We start from the raw sequence: 17,119 nt of genomic DNA on the forward strand, positions 1-17,119 counted from the left end.
ATATATATATATATATATACTTTGTACGCGAAATTTCTTTACGAGAAATATATTCTTGCATTCTGTTTGTCACATATAACATAATTTGTCAATTACGCCGCGAACGTAATGAGTAATTAAAAAAAAAGAAAAAAAATTATAAATATACTTACACTGTTTCAGTTGCTTTTTTGAGTTCTTTGTTGTTAATAGGATCTCGATTGCAGAAAAACTCAGGTACGTGAGTTCTAACTGTGAAAAAGGTGTCAATAGTAGTTTTTGTTGGTTCAAGTTGGTAATAATTACTATGCAAGAACAATGCTAATTCGCTGTTTGATATTTTAGGCAGATAAGACTGCTTTTCGCACCATTCCCTCAACATTTGTATATCTGATTCTTTTAATTCGGGATTTTTCTTTAGTTCTTCCTCAAACGATATTAGCTTTATTGAAGCCATTGTTTACTTTAAATTTAAACTTCTATGGAAGTGAAAAGAATTAACATTAATTAATAATCTTAACAAAATTTATCAACTACATTAATTAAATCATAGCAAAACTAAAGGTATCTCGTTGAACATTATAAAAAAATTATTTGAATGTTTATGAACACTTTGCAAAATAAGTATATTAATAAGCTTATTTTATGTGAAATACAAAAATGTAAAATAATAATTATACTAAAATATGATAACTAATATGTTATATTAATTATATATTGTATTAGAAACCTTCAAATTATGTGTTATCACATTATAGCACAAATTACATGTGTATATTATTTGCTATTAGCATAATTTATTAGTTTATTAATATGATAATGAATAAAGTACATTTCAACAAATTCCATTTACCTTGAATGTGGCTGTATGGAAAGATTCGCTTGATAACTTCCTTGAAAAATACTGATTGAAATTTGCTTTAACATAATAGACTTTTTAAACTGCACCGATGGTGAAGTGACAACAGCGAATATTGCGTGACATCTAAGTATATTTTTAACGAATGTAATGTATCATTTTCATGATGAATAGGACATGTACACTGAAATTCTATTTCATACAGACACTCTACATAATTTTTCCTATCATCAAAAATAATATATGTAATTCTTTTAGCTACAAATGTTTGGTATATGGATTTATTATGAGCATTTTTCTTAAATATAATAAAAATTAGAACACATTTAAATGAATATAATAAAAATGAAAACACATGTTTAAATAAATAAAAAAAAATTAAACGTGCTTTTATAAAATAAAAATAAACAAATAAATATCAAACAAAAAACAGGCGATTGAGAGCAGACAATAAGTTGTTGGCGTTATACATTATACAATGTATTTAATAGTTCTTATAACTAAAAAATGATAAGATCGGATATTTTGGCTCAGTTCAAACCATTCTCAGCGATATCAAAAAATATTACAAGTTATTAAAGAAAAGATCCAAGAAAGCAGCTAAAGGAGTCTCTTCAATTTCAAACTTGAGAAGCCACATTATCAAATTATTTGAATAGCTAATTGAGCACCGCTGCATTCCGTGATCAAAGAATTAAGAACCGCATGAATAGAGATACACTATTAAGAAAATCGAATTGTATGACAATCACGTAATTGTCTAAATAATTTTTGCACCAATACAGCAATATCAATAATAACATTTATTTGCTATATATGTAAAAAAGTCAATCGTGTCGATTGTAAATATTTATAGAAATTATCTACATATTTATAGAAATTATCTGCTTGTCAACATTTAAAAATAAATTACAATAATATAAAAATAAATTACAATAATATAAAAATGTTTGAAATACTGGCTTTATACATATAATTATACAAATCTAACAAAAATACATGTAATGTTATTTAATAACTTTGTTATTATTATAGATACATGACTATTCGCATTTTTAATAGCATTTATGTTACAAAGGAGATATCACATTTCAATTTAACAGAATGATTACAAAAAATACACGAATGTCACGAATGTAAAAACATATGGCATATAAAAAGACTACATTATGTAATAAAATAGTATTAAAACGAATATAAAAGAATATATTGTCAGTTCATAAAATATTTAAAGATTAAAGATCAGTTGATTGATAGTCGCAACTACTATCCTCAGCAAATAGCTATAGACAAAAAAGTAGTTTACACTTTATATAAATTATCTGACAATGGATAACGATTAAGTAGTATACACACACACACACACACACACACACACACACACACACACACACACACACACACACACTTAATATTTTAATAATATATTTATAAAAACTATGTCTAACTTTAATAATAATGATGAATAAGAATACATAGGCACGTGCGGAATCTAATTTATTATGTGTTAATATATGTATACGTAATATGCAGTGTGTTTGTACGTGCGTGCGTGTGTGCGTGTGTGCGTGCGTGTGAGAGAGAAAGAGATAAGAAAGGAGAAATTACAGATGCTGGGTTCGATGGGCAAGTGCGTCGCTAGGTGATAAGAGATCTACGGAGAAAGGCATTTTGTTCTTTTTCTCTCACTCATTGCATTCTCTTTCCCGTTGTTCTCTCTCTCTCCAACCCATTGTAATATGCAATTCTCTCTCTCCCATTGCAGTTCTATAATATCATTTTATGTATGTTCTCTCTCTCTCGCTCACCAATTGCAGTTCTATATTTATCATCCTATTCGCATGTTTCTTCCTCCCATCACGCTGTCTTTCCAACTCCCACATTTGGTAAGCCGTTTTATTTTTTAGCATAACAAACATTTAATCTAATATTAAATGTTTAAAACATAGTTGTCTAAAGAAAATTACAATTTTTAATTCGTGAAATTATTATAACTAAATCTATTCAAGTGTTATACTCCGATTTTAATAAGCTTTAAATATGATGTAGTTCAAGTTAAAGTAAGAGACGCGTATTTTTTTATACTCTTATAGTCGTTAAGAGAGTGAAGTACTCTTTTGAAAAAAAAATCTGTGAGAGTTATAAAATAATACAGACACGGCACTTAAGAGAACACAAAACGTTATTTTTATTCTGAGATACTCAGAAGCAAGACATGTATACCAATAAGAAAGATGGAGGTCTCTAAAGGCAAAAGGAACATGAATAATATAAAACTCCATAGATGGGAAAAACAAAAACTGCATGTACGCGTTCCAGCGATTGGTCTGATCAAGCATTAGAGATATCGCCATAAATAGGTTGATTTGATTAGCCAACATCCCTTCTCAAGAAGCAATTTGGGCCAACCTGAAACAGATACAGAAACACAAATAAATAAAAAAAATCTGGTATCTTCCTATAAGGGAGGCCCATTTCTTTCATGCATCTCTTATGCTTTTCTGAAGTGAAAGCTTTTGTTAAAACATTAGCTGGCATCTCTTCTGTCGATTGGTATTCCACTTTTATTATTCCAGTTCCTACGACATCTCTGATGTGATGATATCTAATATCAATATATCTGGTCCTTTCATGATAAATTGGATTCATATAGCCAGTACCTTGTCATTATAGATGGTTTCTTGAAGTCCCAAAATTTCTTCCATGAACTTCCTAAGGTGTATTGTCTCCTTGGCGGCTTCGGAGAGTGACATACACTCTGCCTCGGTGCAGAATAGTGCAACCGACTTCTGTTTGCAGGAAGACAAGCTAACTACCGCATTTGCTAACTGCAAAAAGTATTCCATGTAGGAACGTCTCTCGTCAGTGTTGCTGTCCCAATCGGCATCTGCAAAATCTACTAAGTTCTTTTCTGTTTTCTCAAATGCGATTTTTAGATCTTTCATTATTTGCAAATACTGCAGAACGCGTTTTGCAGCATTTCAATGTTCAGATCCTGATCTTCGTTGAATTGACTTAACAGACTGACGGCGTGTATCTGGACGCATAGAAGTAACTAATACATACATTAAAGAGCCAATAAGGTTTCGATAAGGTACATTTAATATTTCTTCACGTTCTTCTTCATTTTAAGGATTCATGATTTTCGGAAAGATTAAGGAATCGGTGCCGGCTTTCATTTTGAAATTTTGGAGAATCTTTTTGATGAGTCTTCTTGAGTTCATTGTGATGCAATTTGCTTGACGATCTTATTGAAACTTGACCAAAGCATTGATTTGTTGCCCAAAGTCTTTCATTTAAAAAATCGACAACTTCCTCTTGATTTCTTTCAGTATTTCAATGCTGTCCGAAACTGTGATTAGATCGTCAATGATAGTAAGATTTCCTCGTTGATAATACACACAACGATCACTAGATAGTTGCTCGAACGACATTTTCTTCAGTTTTTCATCAAGTTTCATAAATCAGCAGCATCTACCAGACTGTTTCAATTCGTATAAGACCTTTATTTTTTTATAATTTAGACGAAAAATCTTATTCCTTAAAAATTTCGATGTTTCCTTGTTTACTGGGAAAATTTTTGGAATTTTGGAAATGCATTCTTCTTTTATCTCACCATTTAAGGTACGCGCTTACAAAGTCAAATTGATGAACTAATTTTCAACTGTCAAAGCCATTATCATCCGCACGGATTCCGCATGTGCAACAGGAGCGAAAGTTTCGAAGTAATCCAAGTCTTTTTGTTGGGAAAATTCTTTTGCTACTAATCATACCTTTTTTCGTTCAATTGATCCATCTGCGTTTAGTTTCAAATGTAGAAGCCATTTGTTTCCAGTGATTCTTTTGTCTCGTGAATGTTCCACAATAGTCCATGTTTCGTTATTTAGGAGTGCATTAATTTCCTCTCGTACTTCTTTCCATTCCGCAGCTTCAAGTGAGTTTAGAGCTTGCTCTGCACTAACAGGATCTCCGCTTCTTAGATTCAACAAATTTATGAGAGAGTATATTGTTTTCATTCATCATCCAAACTGTTGCTTTCTTCAGACTCATTTTCGTTTCCTTGTGTCTTGTTGATTAAAATTTCACATTTCCTTTTCGCAGATTTTCTTGGTTTTCCAGTTCTTTGGTCCAGTTCTGACGCTCCTCGGACGGTCTCTGCCAGGTTTCATGACCGGTTGATTTTCTGCAACATTTCTGTTATCATTTCCATTAAAGATGTTTTCGCTGCAGCCACGCTCGTATGCATTTTCTTCATTTGCTCTATGAAATTCTTCGTTTTCATCTTCGTGTTCCTCGTCATCTGCAGCAGTAGAATTTTTCTCTCTATTGCAAATGTTCATCAAAATATTAATGTCGACGAAATCTTATCTGACGCCTCGCACTCGTAATTCTGAAATTCATTCAAGAATTTTACATCACGGCTCTTTAATATCTTTTTGGCAATCAGATCCCATAGACGATATGCTTTAGACTCTAGGGAATAACCAATAAATATATATTTTTTTGTTTTAGGATCAAACATTCCAAGATTTTTACCTTTTTCCAACATGGGAGCCACGTATCGAAAATCCTGAAATGAATAGCGGTTCATGTTTTCCTAGTCCATGCAGTGTATGTTACTGTGTAGGGCATCTATTTCGGTAGCACGCTTTCGCAACTGCCTCAGCTCAAAACGTCGGTGATAAACGTGATTCAAGTATGCGTCATTTCAAGTACGGTTCGGTTAAATCTCTCGGCAATTTCGTTTTGTTCAATAGTATTCAGCACTAAGTTTATGCACGATGCCTTCACGCCTGAAAAACTGTTTAAATCTTTCATTAAGGTACTTACAACCATCCGAACGCACCTTTATTTTCTTCCCAGTCTGTTTCTCAATTCGCATTTTGATGATTTGAAATCCATAAATTTTTCGAAAGTGTCGCTCTTATGATTTAAGAAAGAAATTTGCAATAACGAGTTTTGTCGTCTTATTTGCAATAACGAAGCTTACAAAGTATCGAGCTGGATAAAGATGAAACGCGCATTGGCCCGCAAATATCAGTATCAATTCTAGTACCTCTGAACTTGTATTGATTGACCTTTCAAATGGAATACATGCAAGTTTTCCTTGCACACTTCGCAAGTAGATAAATTTTCATGGCCCATCATTTTTATTCCATGCATTCACGGTTTCATCATACTTAAAGTCCTTCATATTTAAATGCCTGAATTTCTTATGTAATTCCCGCCACGATTCTTCTTCTTCAACATTCGCTGTATTGGCAACCTCACATGCACTTTGAATTAATAATAAATCGCAGACTCGCTTTACTTTGATTTTCTCATTTTTTGTATTTACGACTCTTGCGCCGTCCTTTTCAAACTTCGTGCCCATAGTCAGTTTTGTCACAGAAAGTAAGTTCGATCGAAGATCCGGTATGTATAATCTTGTAATACAGTAGTTACCTGATTGTTTATTTTCACTTTCACTACTCCGGTTTCATGAAACGGTCTCCGTAAACCTCTATAGAATCCATCATTGCAAAATTCAGTCTTTGTTTATTATTTACGCGAATCTTTTCGAACGCGGACTGATCCCGGCATATGTACGACGAGTGCACCTGAATCTAAGTACCAAGTACTCTATAGTTTCAATATGTCTACAGTATTCTGATGCACGTTTCTGGTAAATGCGCATGCTGTCATGGCTACTTCCGAGTGCTTCAAATTTTCCTTGTTTTTTTCTGAATCTCGGCTTTTTGTAATATCTTGAGATATGTTCTAATTTGTTACTTGAAACATTTCACGTTTTTAAAACTGTCACTTGATCTTCTTCCTTGTTCTGTTTCGAGACGAGCATGACTGATGTAGTCTTCTTCTGATGTAGCACTCACGTTTTCGCGATTGAAATTCCTCCAACTTAATTTTCAATTCTTCGGGCATAGGAAGCTTTTCACGCGTTTCGATTGCTATTCTAAAATTCGTAATTTTCCGGTACTCTGTAGAGTACTATTATAGAATCGACACAAGTTCAGAGTTAATTTTTAACTCCAAGTCTCTAACTTATCCACGATATCAAAAAAGTTAGCAAGATGCATACACATGTTGACGCCGTCTTTCATCTTTAAGTGAATTAAATTTTTTAATAGCATTGCTTTTCGTGCCAATCTTTGTGACTCATGGATTGTAATTTCTTCCAAATTTCTCTTGACGTCATGCATGTTTTTACATGCTTCAACTCGTTTGATGAAATAGCTAAGATCAAATCCAACATAGCTTTCGCGTCCTTCGCCGTCCACTGCATAATGGCTGCCTCGCCTTCGGCCGGTTTCTGTTTTTCATTCCACAATCTCACATATCTCCTTTTATTAGAAGCGCTTTCACTTGCTTTCACTTTCCATGTATCATAATTGTTTTTGTCGAGGAGTTGAATCTTAATGCTCAACTGATTCATTTTTATGATAGTTTACAAAAGATATGTTGCTTCACGAATGTTTGTGCTCGCATCAATCGCCTTTTCGACGAACGATTATTCGGATATGAATCTTTTCGAGTGATTCTTTCCTGAGTCCATAACCTGTGAGAGTTATATGAAATAATATAGACACAGCACTTAAGAGAACACAAAAAATGGTATTTTTCAGTCTAAGATACACAGGGACAAGACAGGCGATAAGAAAACAGAGATCTCTAAAAGCAAAAAGAACATAAATAATAAAACTCCATAGACGGGAAAAACAAAATCTGCGCCCATGCGCTCCAGCGATTGATCTGATCAAGCGTTAAAAATGTCGTTACAAATAGGCCGATTTGATTATCCAACAAAATTAATTTTTATATTTTCAAGCTAATACGTTAAAATAATATTTAAAAAATTTTTAATAAAAGTTTTATGATTTTTATTAATCTTTATAACAGTTTATTCTGATTTTTCGAAAATATCATATTTTTTTTCAAAATCTCCTTCCCTCTCAATTTTTGAAAATTTAAAAATTTGTTCTATAGTAAAACTTACATTTACCGATAAATATAAACATGATATGATAAAATTGAAACTAGCTGTGTAAAGAGAAAGTTTTATCGCACAAATTGTTGAACATGGAACGAGAATTGGAAATTTCGAAGTATGTATTAGATAAATTTCAAAATGCATTGGACAAATCAGTGCTAATACTCTGGATATAAAGAGGTGGATTTTAAAAGTGAAAGATGATTGTAATTTATTACAACATTTGTTCATAGCTTCCTCAAAATTCGTAATTTTAAAAAAAATCACTGCATTATTTTAAGAAAAATCAATAAATTCATCATTCAAGCGCAAGTAGCGCTTGAATGAAATAAAGAAGAATTGAGAGGAAAAGCTAACGAATTTATGGAGAAAGTGAAATCGAAAATTGCATTGATTGGAGAGGGCAATCTATATATAAATTCTGCTCAGTCAGATTTCAATTTGAAAATGCGCATGCAGAGCGTACATTATCTTTCATAGGAACATCAAAGGTTGAAATTTTAGCATAATCCTTAAATTCTCTAATTCATAATTATAATTATACGATAATAGTACATAATTATACGATAATAATATAATTATACGATATAGGCCATTGTCTGCAAGCGGACATTTAATATCCTCCTTGCTCATAGTTTTGAAAAAAAAAGACAAATTCAGGCAAAAGATTGAAAAAGACTTGTATAATTTTAGCTTCTATTCTTTTCGGTAAGTAAGAATAATATCTTTGTTTTAGCTTCTATTTTCGGCGCGTAACATGGTTTGAACAAATTTACTTACCTAACATTAATGAAAAATCTTGTGTTTAGACTCATGGATAGGAATATTCCAACAGGAAAAAAAATTTAAATACATTTTACAATTGATAAACGTGATTATCTATTGTAGTAAAAGAAGTCAATATTTTGACGATTTCTCTCGGAATGATCGGTACAATTCCATTGGATGTTTAAGTCGTACAAAATTTTTTTAAAAACATTTTTCGGATGTAGTTATATTGTATAATTATGATATAAATTTGCATTTAAAAAATAATATTTTAAAAGTTCCATCTCTTATTCATAATCAGTTTTCATCTCCCAGATTCGTAAATCTTTTTAGATATGCGTGGTACAAGAGTAATAACCCTGAAGAAAAACCTAAAGGCGAGACACCAGTAAATTTTTGTTTTAAAAATTGTGAGTGTCTGTGACAAATTCTGTCTATGACTCTGTATTGTTACGCACAGGATTTGGGAGATAATTAATAAACAGCGAGATATACATTCAACACCCATGAATACCAGAAAACTTTATTATATCTCTCTGTGTTACATTTCTGCCTTTCTATGCAAAATGGATCCTTCCTTGTTGGCGTCCTTTTGTACGCCATACGCGCTATCTCACATTTTCCCCTTTAAGTTATAATTGCAATCTATCTGGAGGTCGAACATTATGGCCCGACTGCGTTTTATAGGATTGGATATTGTTGGTATTATCCCTTGCTCTATTGGCCTTGTTTTTTGCATGTCCTTCATATTTATTTTCCTGAGTGAAAATTTTCTATATATCATTAATTATTCCATAATTTCCTCTCTCTTTAGAATTTTCGCAAAACTCCGCTCTTCATGTTACTAGAACGAAATGAACGATTGCGTCGCACATTCTGTTTTCTGGTCTCAATTAAACGTGAAGTTTTTGCTTTGGTAATGATCCTTCTGTAATCGTCTCCAGCGAATAATTCTTGAAGATTTCGTACGCTATGCTGTTTATCAAAATTGCATTTTTGGCGGCTTCGATATCCAGCTTTCCAATTTCTCAAAGCTGACTGATTTATGATTTCTGATAGCAATTTATTTGATTTAATAATTATCTTTGTCTTAATCTTCCTGTCCATAAGAAGTTCTACAGAAGAATATCCGTTTGTCAATGGAATACTCCTATAATTCATCAGTGCCTCATATGAATTTTCGTTTTTCTTTAGACATCTTTTAATTATTTGAAAAAAAATGAAATTTGAAAATAAATGAAAAAAAATGAAACGCTGACTGCCGCTATTCCGTTACTTTTAGGAAAGCGAGAGCTAGATGTGATGTATATAAAGCTCCGTTCAGCTGCAAATTTTGTGAAATTCGAGTTTTCCAGTTACAATAGACCCGAACTGCGACTCGTTCCTCACTACTTCAGGAATTCCATGTTTAGAGAAGATCGATTTTAAATGCTTAATAATTGTTTTTTTTTTGTAAATCATTTAGAAGTGCAATTTTGGAATATCTTGAGTAATAGTTTACAACTATTAGGTATTATTGACAGTTTAAATGGAATAAACTCATTCCGACTCTTTGCCACACTCTTATTGGGAATTTAGTTGGTATAAGAGATTGTTTACGATTATGTGTCTCTTCGATATAGAGTCTGCATTTTCTTATTAATTGCATCATCTGTGTAGACAATCCTGGCCAATCAGATTAGATTTATTTACGAATTTTGTTATTCCTAAGTAACCCTTATGGAGTTTTTCCAAAATTTCTTTCGAGAGTATCTTCGGTATGATTATCCTTGAGCTCTTTATCAAAAAATTTTCTTCTTGTGCTAATTCGTTTCGATATTGCCAATACTTCTCATCCACTTTTCTTTTTCTCCATTGCTAAGTAGTTTTCTTGACAGTATATCTACAGTCCTCATCTTTTTGTCTGGGATGTGTCCAATATGTGCTGAACGAGTCTCATTCTTTGAAATTCAAGAGGCAGATCATTTAAATGTTTTGTAGTAAATATTGAGATTAAAGGTTTGTGATTTGTTTTTAATATAATCTCCAATTCAGTGATGTAATTTTTAAATTTGTCACATACATTGCAATGCGTAGCCTTCTTTTTCGATTTAAGCCTTGATTGAGTCCTCAGGATTGCTATTAACGTTCTCGAAGCATATGCAATCGGACGATATTCACCGCTTTCCTATTTTTGTTTGAGCACACTATCGATGCTGAAATATTCGCGATTATCACTATCTCTCTTGATGAAACCATGCGAGTACTGAAGTATTCGATAACGCTATTTGCAACTTTTGAATGCGTGTTGTGCCGTATAAACACATTTTTTGGACTTAGTAAATCATTCAATAGTTTTGCCTTCCTGACGAGTTCCGGTATGAACTTGGACAAATAATTGAGCAAACTAGTGAGTTCTGAAATATTCTAGCACCTTCATAGCTATAATGGATCTTATTTTATCTTTCGACTTGGATGTCTTTATGATCTAAAATGTGCCCTAGAAACTTAACTCGTTTTACGCCGAAGACGCATTTATCTCCATTTAATGTTACCATGGCTTCCGTTAGCTGCTGAAAGACTTCGTGGAATCTTTCGCCTTCCATTATCTTGCCATAAACGAGGATATAGTCCATATTTACTATTAGACTCATATTTTTTTTTAATCGTCGCGGATCGATATATCCGCGTTAATTACCGAACCAGTTAAAATTCGATTTTCAAACTCTGCATTAATCTCTCGCCAAACAAAAGTTTCTTTCCACGTTATTATTACTGTTATTGCTAGTGCTCGCGTAATGATCACCAAAATGCAGAAATCGTTTTTCTAATTAAGTCTTTGTACCATCAAATCGTGCAATTGTAACGATTAGAGATTGTCCAGTGGAGAGCTGTGGACGCTTGATTACATTCTTCAAGCTTTAATAAATTCATTGCATTCTTCTATTCACGCAAAACACTCTTTCAAGATAGCAATTTAGTGGGATCGCTTCAACAAATCGCGCTCTGCTTGACTGAAATCTCGATCCATGTTTACAATTTATTAACAAGTTCGCTTTCACAGATTTCAACGTACTATAATCTGGCATATTTCTAAACTGAATTTATTTTCGTCTATAACTCTCTCTTTTCAGAGTATTATGCACTCATTTTCAAAGTATGCTTCAAAAAAACGCTCCACCCTCATAAAAATTTATGAAAATACAATTCTATCAAATTTCACTTACATTTATACTTCTACTAACCTTGAAACATATTGCAAAAACATGTTTGATTGTCATGTTCTCTCCCAAAAAAAGGATAAACAATCGAGGCTCTTTTATCATATATACTAAAGGAGGCAGACATTACGTTTCAATATCGATTTCGATAGCAACTAGTCAGTTGTTGACACTCAACCGATTAATTATGAAACTTGGTCGTATTTATTAGGTGTACAACTTTGCTTCCGCCGTTTTTTTTTCCGAAATTCGAGGCTTTATTGTAAAAAACTGGTTATTTATGATTCAAAGTATTGTCCATCGCTGGCCACTACTTTCTCCCAACTTTCGGGTAGCGTACGAATCCCGCGTCGAAAAAACTGGTTATCTTTTGAGGCTATCCACGAATCGATCCAATTTTTTACTTCTTCATAAGACCGGAACCGGCCAGGCCGTGTGCCATTGATCGAAACAAGTAGTAGTCAGAGGGAGCAACGTCTGGAGAATACGGCGGGTGGGGTAGGACTTCCCATTTCAACGTTTGTCTTGACCACTTTTGCAACATGGGATCGAGCATTGTCATGCTGCACTTTATCGTGTCTTTCGTTGTATTGCGGCCGTTTGTCTTTCAATGCTCGGCTCAAACGCATCAATTGCGTTCGATACCGATCACTTGTGATTGTTTCAGTCGGTTTTAACAGTTCATAATACACTACGCCGAGCTGGTCCCACCAAATACAGAGCATGACCTTGAACGTCAAAATTACCGTTCTTGAAGCGTTGAAACCACTCACGACACGTTCTTTCACTAATAGCGGTCTCACCATAAGTATTTGAGAGCATTCGATGAGCCTCAGCCGCAGATTTCTTCATATTGAAGCAAAAAATTAAAACCTCCCGCAAATGATGAGAATTTGGTTCGTAAACTGACATTTTCAATCGAGAATAACTTTATGATGCAGACACAAATGTTTCTATGGGATTATATTGACAGATGCCCAAGTTTATTGTATGACGTCTATGATCTATTTATTTCGACCACCACTTACCGCTAAAGCCATCTATAGGAAAACGGCGGAAGCAAAGTTGTACATCTAATATTTAAAATAATTAATAAATGTTGTTTCTAGAAAAATTATATTACGCTATATCTTGACCGAAAAACGGAGCACATACCGATGAATATCCTTTTCGTTTTATAACCATTTGTTTTTTGTATTGTTTTTTTTTTGTTCATGGCAGTATTTCCTTTTTTGTAATGTTTTTTGCTGTACGTGACTGCAGTCCCCAAAATGGAATGGATTGAAATTTTTTTCTAACCGAATGCGTATTTTTAATAGCGAATACTTTTTTTGGATTTAATTGAATTCAATTGGATTCAATTAGATTAAATTGGATACAATTGGATTGAAAAACTGCATTTCCTATTCAAAATTTTGAATTGAACAGTATTCACAATTGTGTTTGTGTGCACAGAAAAAGCTAATGTTATTTTTTATTGAATGGATTGAAAGGAAGAGATATATTCCAGAATGGATTGAAAGGAATAGAGATATGCTCCATGCAAAAATCGTAAAAAATTTCTGAAATTATGCAATCGCTATCTTTCTCAATATAACCCTCATGCTCATCACACACAGCATCGGGCAAGAAGTATTAGTGCCAGGTAGCACATTGCGGAAACCGTTCTCGATTGCTAATTAAATGCGGGAGCGATTAAGATCAGTCATTTTACACATACTGACTTTCCGCAAAAATCCTCGCAGATATTTATACGATCATTTCCGATCAATGATACAAACGTTAGATTTTATAATAAAAGATTTTTAGATACATCCGGTGATGACATTGATATAATCTAACACCAATTGAAATGTCAGCAAATTTGGAAGTTTCAATGCGACTTTGTTAGCGTAATATAAGAAATTTATTTCAAGAACATTTAACATGTTTCGCAATAACAATGATTAATGTAATATGATACAAATGCGACGTTGCCAAATAATAATAATACATATAATGATATAATTGAGATGCGACGTTGACAAATAGTCAATATCTGTTAATATATCAAGTAAATATGAAACTGGAATTTACCAATAGATGGCCATAGCTGTCAATGTACTTGCTGTCAGATGGCGCCATTGACGCCATTTCCTTGTTCTGACATCTGACAAAGATTTTCAACTCACAATAATATAAGTTTCATACAACAGTATAGTTTGTAATAGCGTTGAACATGTCGAATTTTGTGCCTGAAAACTAGGATTTGCGGATAGTATTGATTTTCTGTTACCATTTGAAGAAAACTGCTGCAGAATCGAATGTCGAAGCTTACGGTGAGCATGCTCTTGGTAAATCACAGTGCTTTGAGTAGTTTAAAAAATTCAAAAGTAGCGATTTTGACGTGAGAAACGAAGAACGTGGAAAACCACCGAAAAAGTTTGAAGACAGCGAATTGCAAGCATTGAATGAAGATGACGCTCAAACTCAACAACAATTCGCGGATCAATTGAATGTGACACGAGAAGCCGTCTCCATACATTTGAAATCCATGAGAAAGATCCAGAAGATGGGAAAATGGGTTCCACATGAACTGAATGAAAGACAGCAGGAAAACCGAAAAAATCACTTGCGAAATGCTGCTTGTCAGGTACAAAAGAAAGTCATTTCTCCATCGAATTGTGACTGGCAATAAAAAGTGAATATATTTTGAGAAACCTAAGCGTAAAAGATCATGGGTAACTTCAGACGAACCATCGACATCGACTGCAAAGCCAAATCGCTATGGACGGAAGACAATGTTCTGTATTTGGTGGGATCAGAAAGGTGATTTATTATGAGCTGCTAAAACCTGGCGAAACCGTTAATACTGAATGCAACCAACAACAAATAATCAATTTGAATCAAGCTTTGTGTGAAAAACGACCGAAATATCAAAAAAGGCAACACAAAGTGATTTTGCTTCATGATAATGCACCATCACACATAGCAAAACTAGTCAAGGAAACGATTGAGACATTTAGTTGGGAAATACTTTCGCATGCGGCTTACTCACCAGACTTGGCTCCGTCCGATTACCACTTATTTGCATCGATGGGACACGCACTTGCTCAGCAGCGCTTCACTTCTTACGAAGATGTACGAAAATGGCTAGATGACTGATTTGGCTCAAAAGAGCAACAATTTTTTTGGCGTGGCATCCACAAATTGTCAAACAGGTGGAAAAAATGTATAGCTACCGATGGGCAATACTTCGAATAAAATATTTTTTATCATTTTCATGCAATAAACGTGTATTTTCTATTTAAAAATTCCGATTTCATATTTACATACCTGGTACAGCTGCTTATTAGCGTAATTTAAGATTTTTTTCAAAAATGATGCTCATTAATGTAATATGATACAAATGTGACGTTGCTAAATAATATATAATGTGATGTAATTAAGATGTGATGTTGTCAAATAGTATAACATTTGCTAATACAGTTGCTTTGTTAGCGTAATTTAAGATTTTTTTAAGCATGACAATCATTAATATAATTCAAGATTTTATATTTCAGTCAACATGGAACTTGTTGGGCCAGCATCTCATAAGTAACTCAGCTGCTTAAATAGAATCTGTTTTTATCAATGGTTTTTTTATTTTGTGTTAACGATTATACATATTTTATGTTTAATTATTATTATAAAGAGCTAAGATTTTAGTTTCTCTAAGTTTGTTAATTAAAGCATTTAAAAAGAATATTACAAATTATTATATTTAAGATGAAAGTAATAAAAATTTGATTAACATGATCCTTTCATGTTTTTAATAATATGTAATCTCATTAAACAATATCTTAACTTTATCTTCATGGTTCAACTTATTCTTCAAAAACGTACCACATGTCCATTCGTATACATGTAATTAATATAATCTTTTTCTTGTTTACGAGATATATCAAGGATTTATAAGTATTTAATTATTGAATATATAACGTTTTAAAGCATTTACCATTAGTCCATCTATAATTGTGTGAAGATTTATAATAATTTAAAGAAAAAGTGTCATAACACACACTCTACCCTACATCGAGACTTCGTACTAGACGACAGTAACACTTCTTCTACCGAATCGCAGTTTACGTTATCACATAATGCTCCACATTAATATATATCAACTTACTTATATATATATACTTACAATTTTCTCAGTTGATGCTCGTCTACAATGTTAATGTCAATGGAAAAAGATTTTGGCATACGATGAACAACGTTTGTTATTATTTTATGCATATTTACATTATCAGTTATTTTGTTCTATCAGACAATAGCGATAAATGTATTTATATCTTGCACACAACATCTAATAAATCATTAACACACTCCATTATTGTACTCATTATCAGCTATCTGACTGACCTACTGACTTGGAAAATGACTAACAGCGTGGAGACTATGCGAGATTTTATAATAAAGATGTTCGTTAGAACATGATACCAAGGAAAAGAACAATGTCTCGGTCAAAAGTTTACACTTCCGCCGAAAAGTATCACGCGTTCAAATAATGATATCATGAATAAATTTCAGCATTTTTATCAGTTATAATCAGATCGATGCGTTATATCAGCAGCCGAAAGTACAACGCTCCGGTCAAAAGTTTATTCCTCAACCGAAAAGTATATCACATATTCGAACGTTTCCACAAATAAACTTCAGCATTTAGCAGTTGTAATTAGATTGATTATAATTAGATTATCATAATAAATATTAGCACAATGTCTCGAGTAAAATCAAATACCTCAACCAAAAAGTATACGAGAAGACATCGCGCTCGAAAGAATCCATTTCAACATTTTTATCACTTGCAGCGCTTCGTATACTATTGAAGCGCAATTAAACGTATATATCTAACAATCAGACCAAACACAATCAGATTAATATTTACAACAGCTATAAACAGCTATCAGACTGATATTTAACAGCTATAAACAGTTTTCAAACAGCTATCAGACCATTAGCGATCTATTTTCAACTTCATCTATATATATATATATATATATAAAAAAAAATATATATATATATTTACTTAAATGTCTATTGAGTAGCGGAAATAAAAACATATTAATGTGAGATAACATACATTTTATTTAAAAATCTTACAATTCTTCCTGACGTTGCGATCACCAGTTAAATATTTTAAATACATTTTACAAAGCACAATTCTTTGTATGTTTTCCACATCGTATAGTATTACAATCATCCAGATTAGTTAAAGATTCCATGTCTTCGTAAACTGCATCCAAAGTCTCGATATACATATGTTCTCACTCGTCCAGAAGCAAGTTTCACACGTTCGTTTCT

The 17,119-nt window shown here is 32.9% G+C and overlaps 1 protein-coding gene across 1 annotated transcript in view; it reads right to left on the reverse strand.

Moving 5' to 3' along the window:
* LOC108691702 (alpha-tocopherol transfer protein-like) overlaps positions 1-894 on the reverse strand; it is a 2,307-nt gene extending 1,413 nt beyond the window's left edge. Inside the window, exons 1-2 of the mRNA XM_018199567.1 lie at positions 833-894; positions 153-458 (exon numbers count right to left, since the gene is read on the reverse strand). Coding sequence (XP_018055056.1) covers positions 153-436 — 284 coding nt within the window. The 5' untranslated portion in view covers positions 437-458; positions 833-894. The remainder of the gene's footprint in view (positions 1-152; positions 459-832) is intronic.
* Between the last annotated feature and the right edge of the window lie 16,225 nt (positions 895-17,119).

The sequence above is a fragment of the Atta colombica genome, unplaced genomic scaffold (genome assembly GCF_001594045.1).
Source record: "Atta colombica isolate Treedump-2 unplaced genomic scaffold, Acol1.0 scaffold5, whole genome shotgun sequence".
Taxonomy (NCBI): domain Eukaryota; kingdom Metazoa; phylum Arthropoda; class Insecta; order Hymenoptera; family Formicidae; genus Atta; species Atta colombica.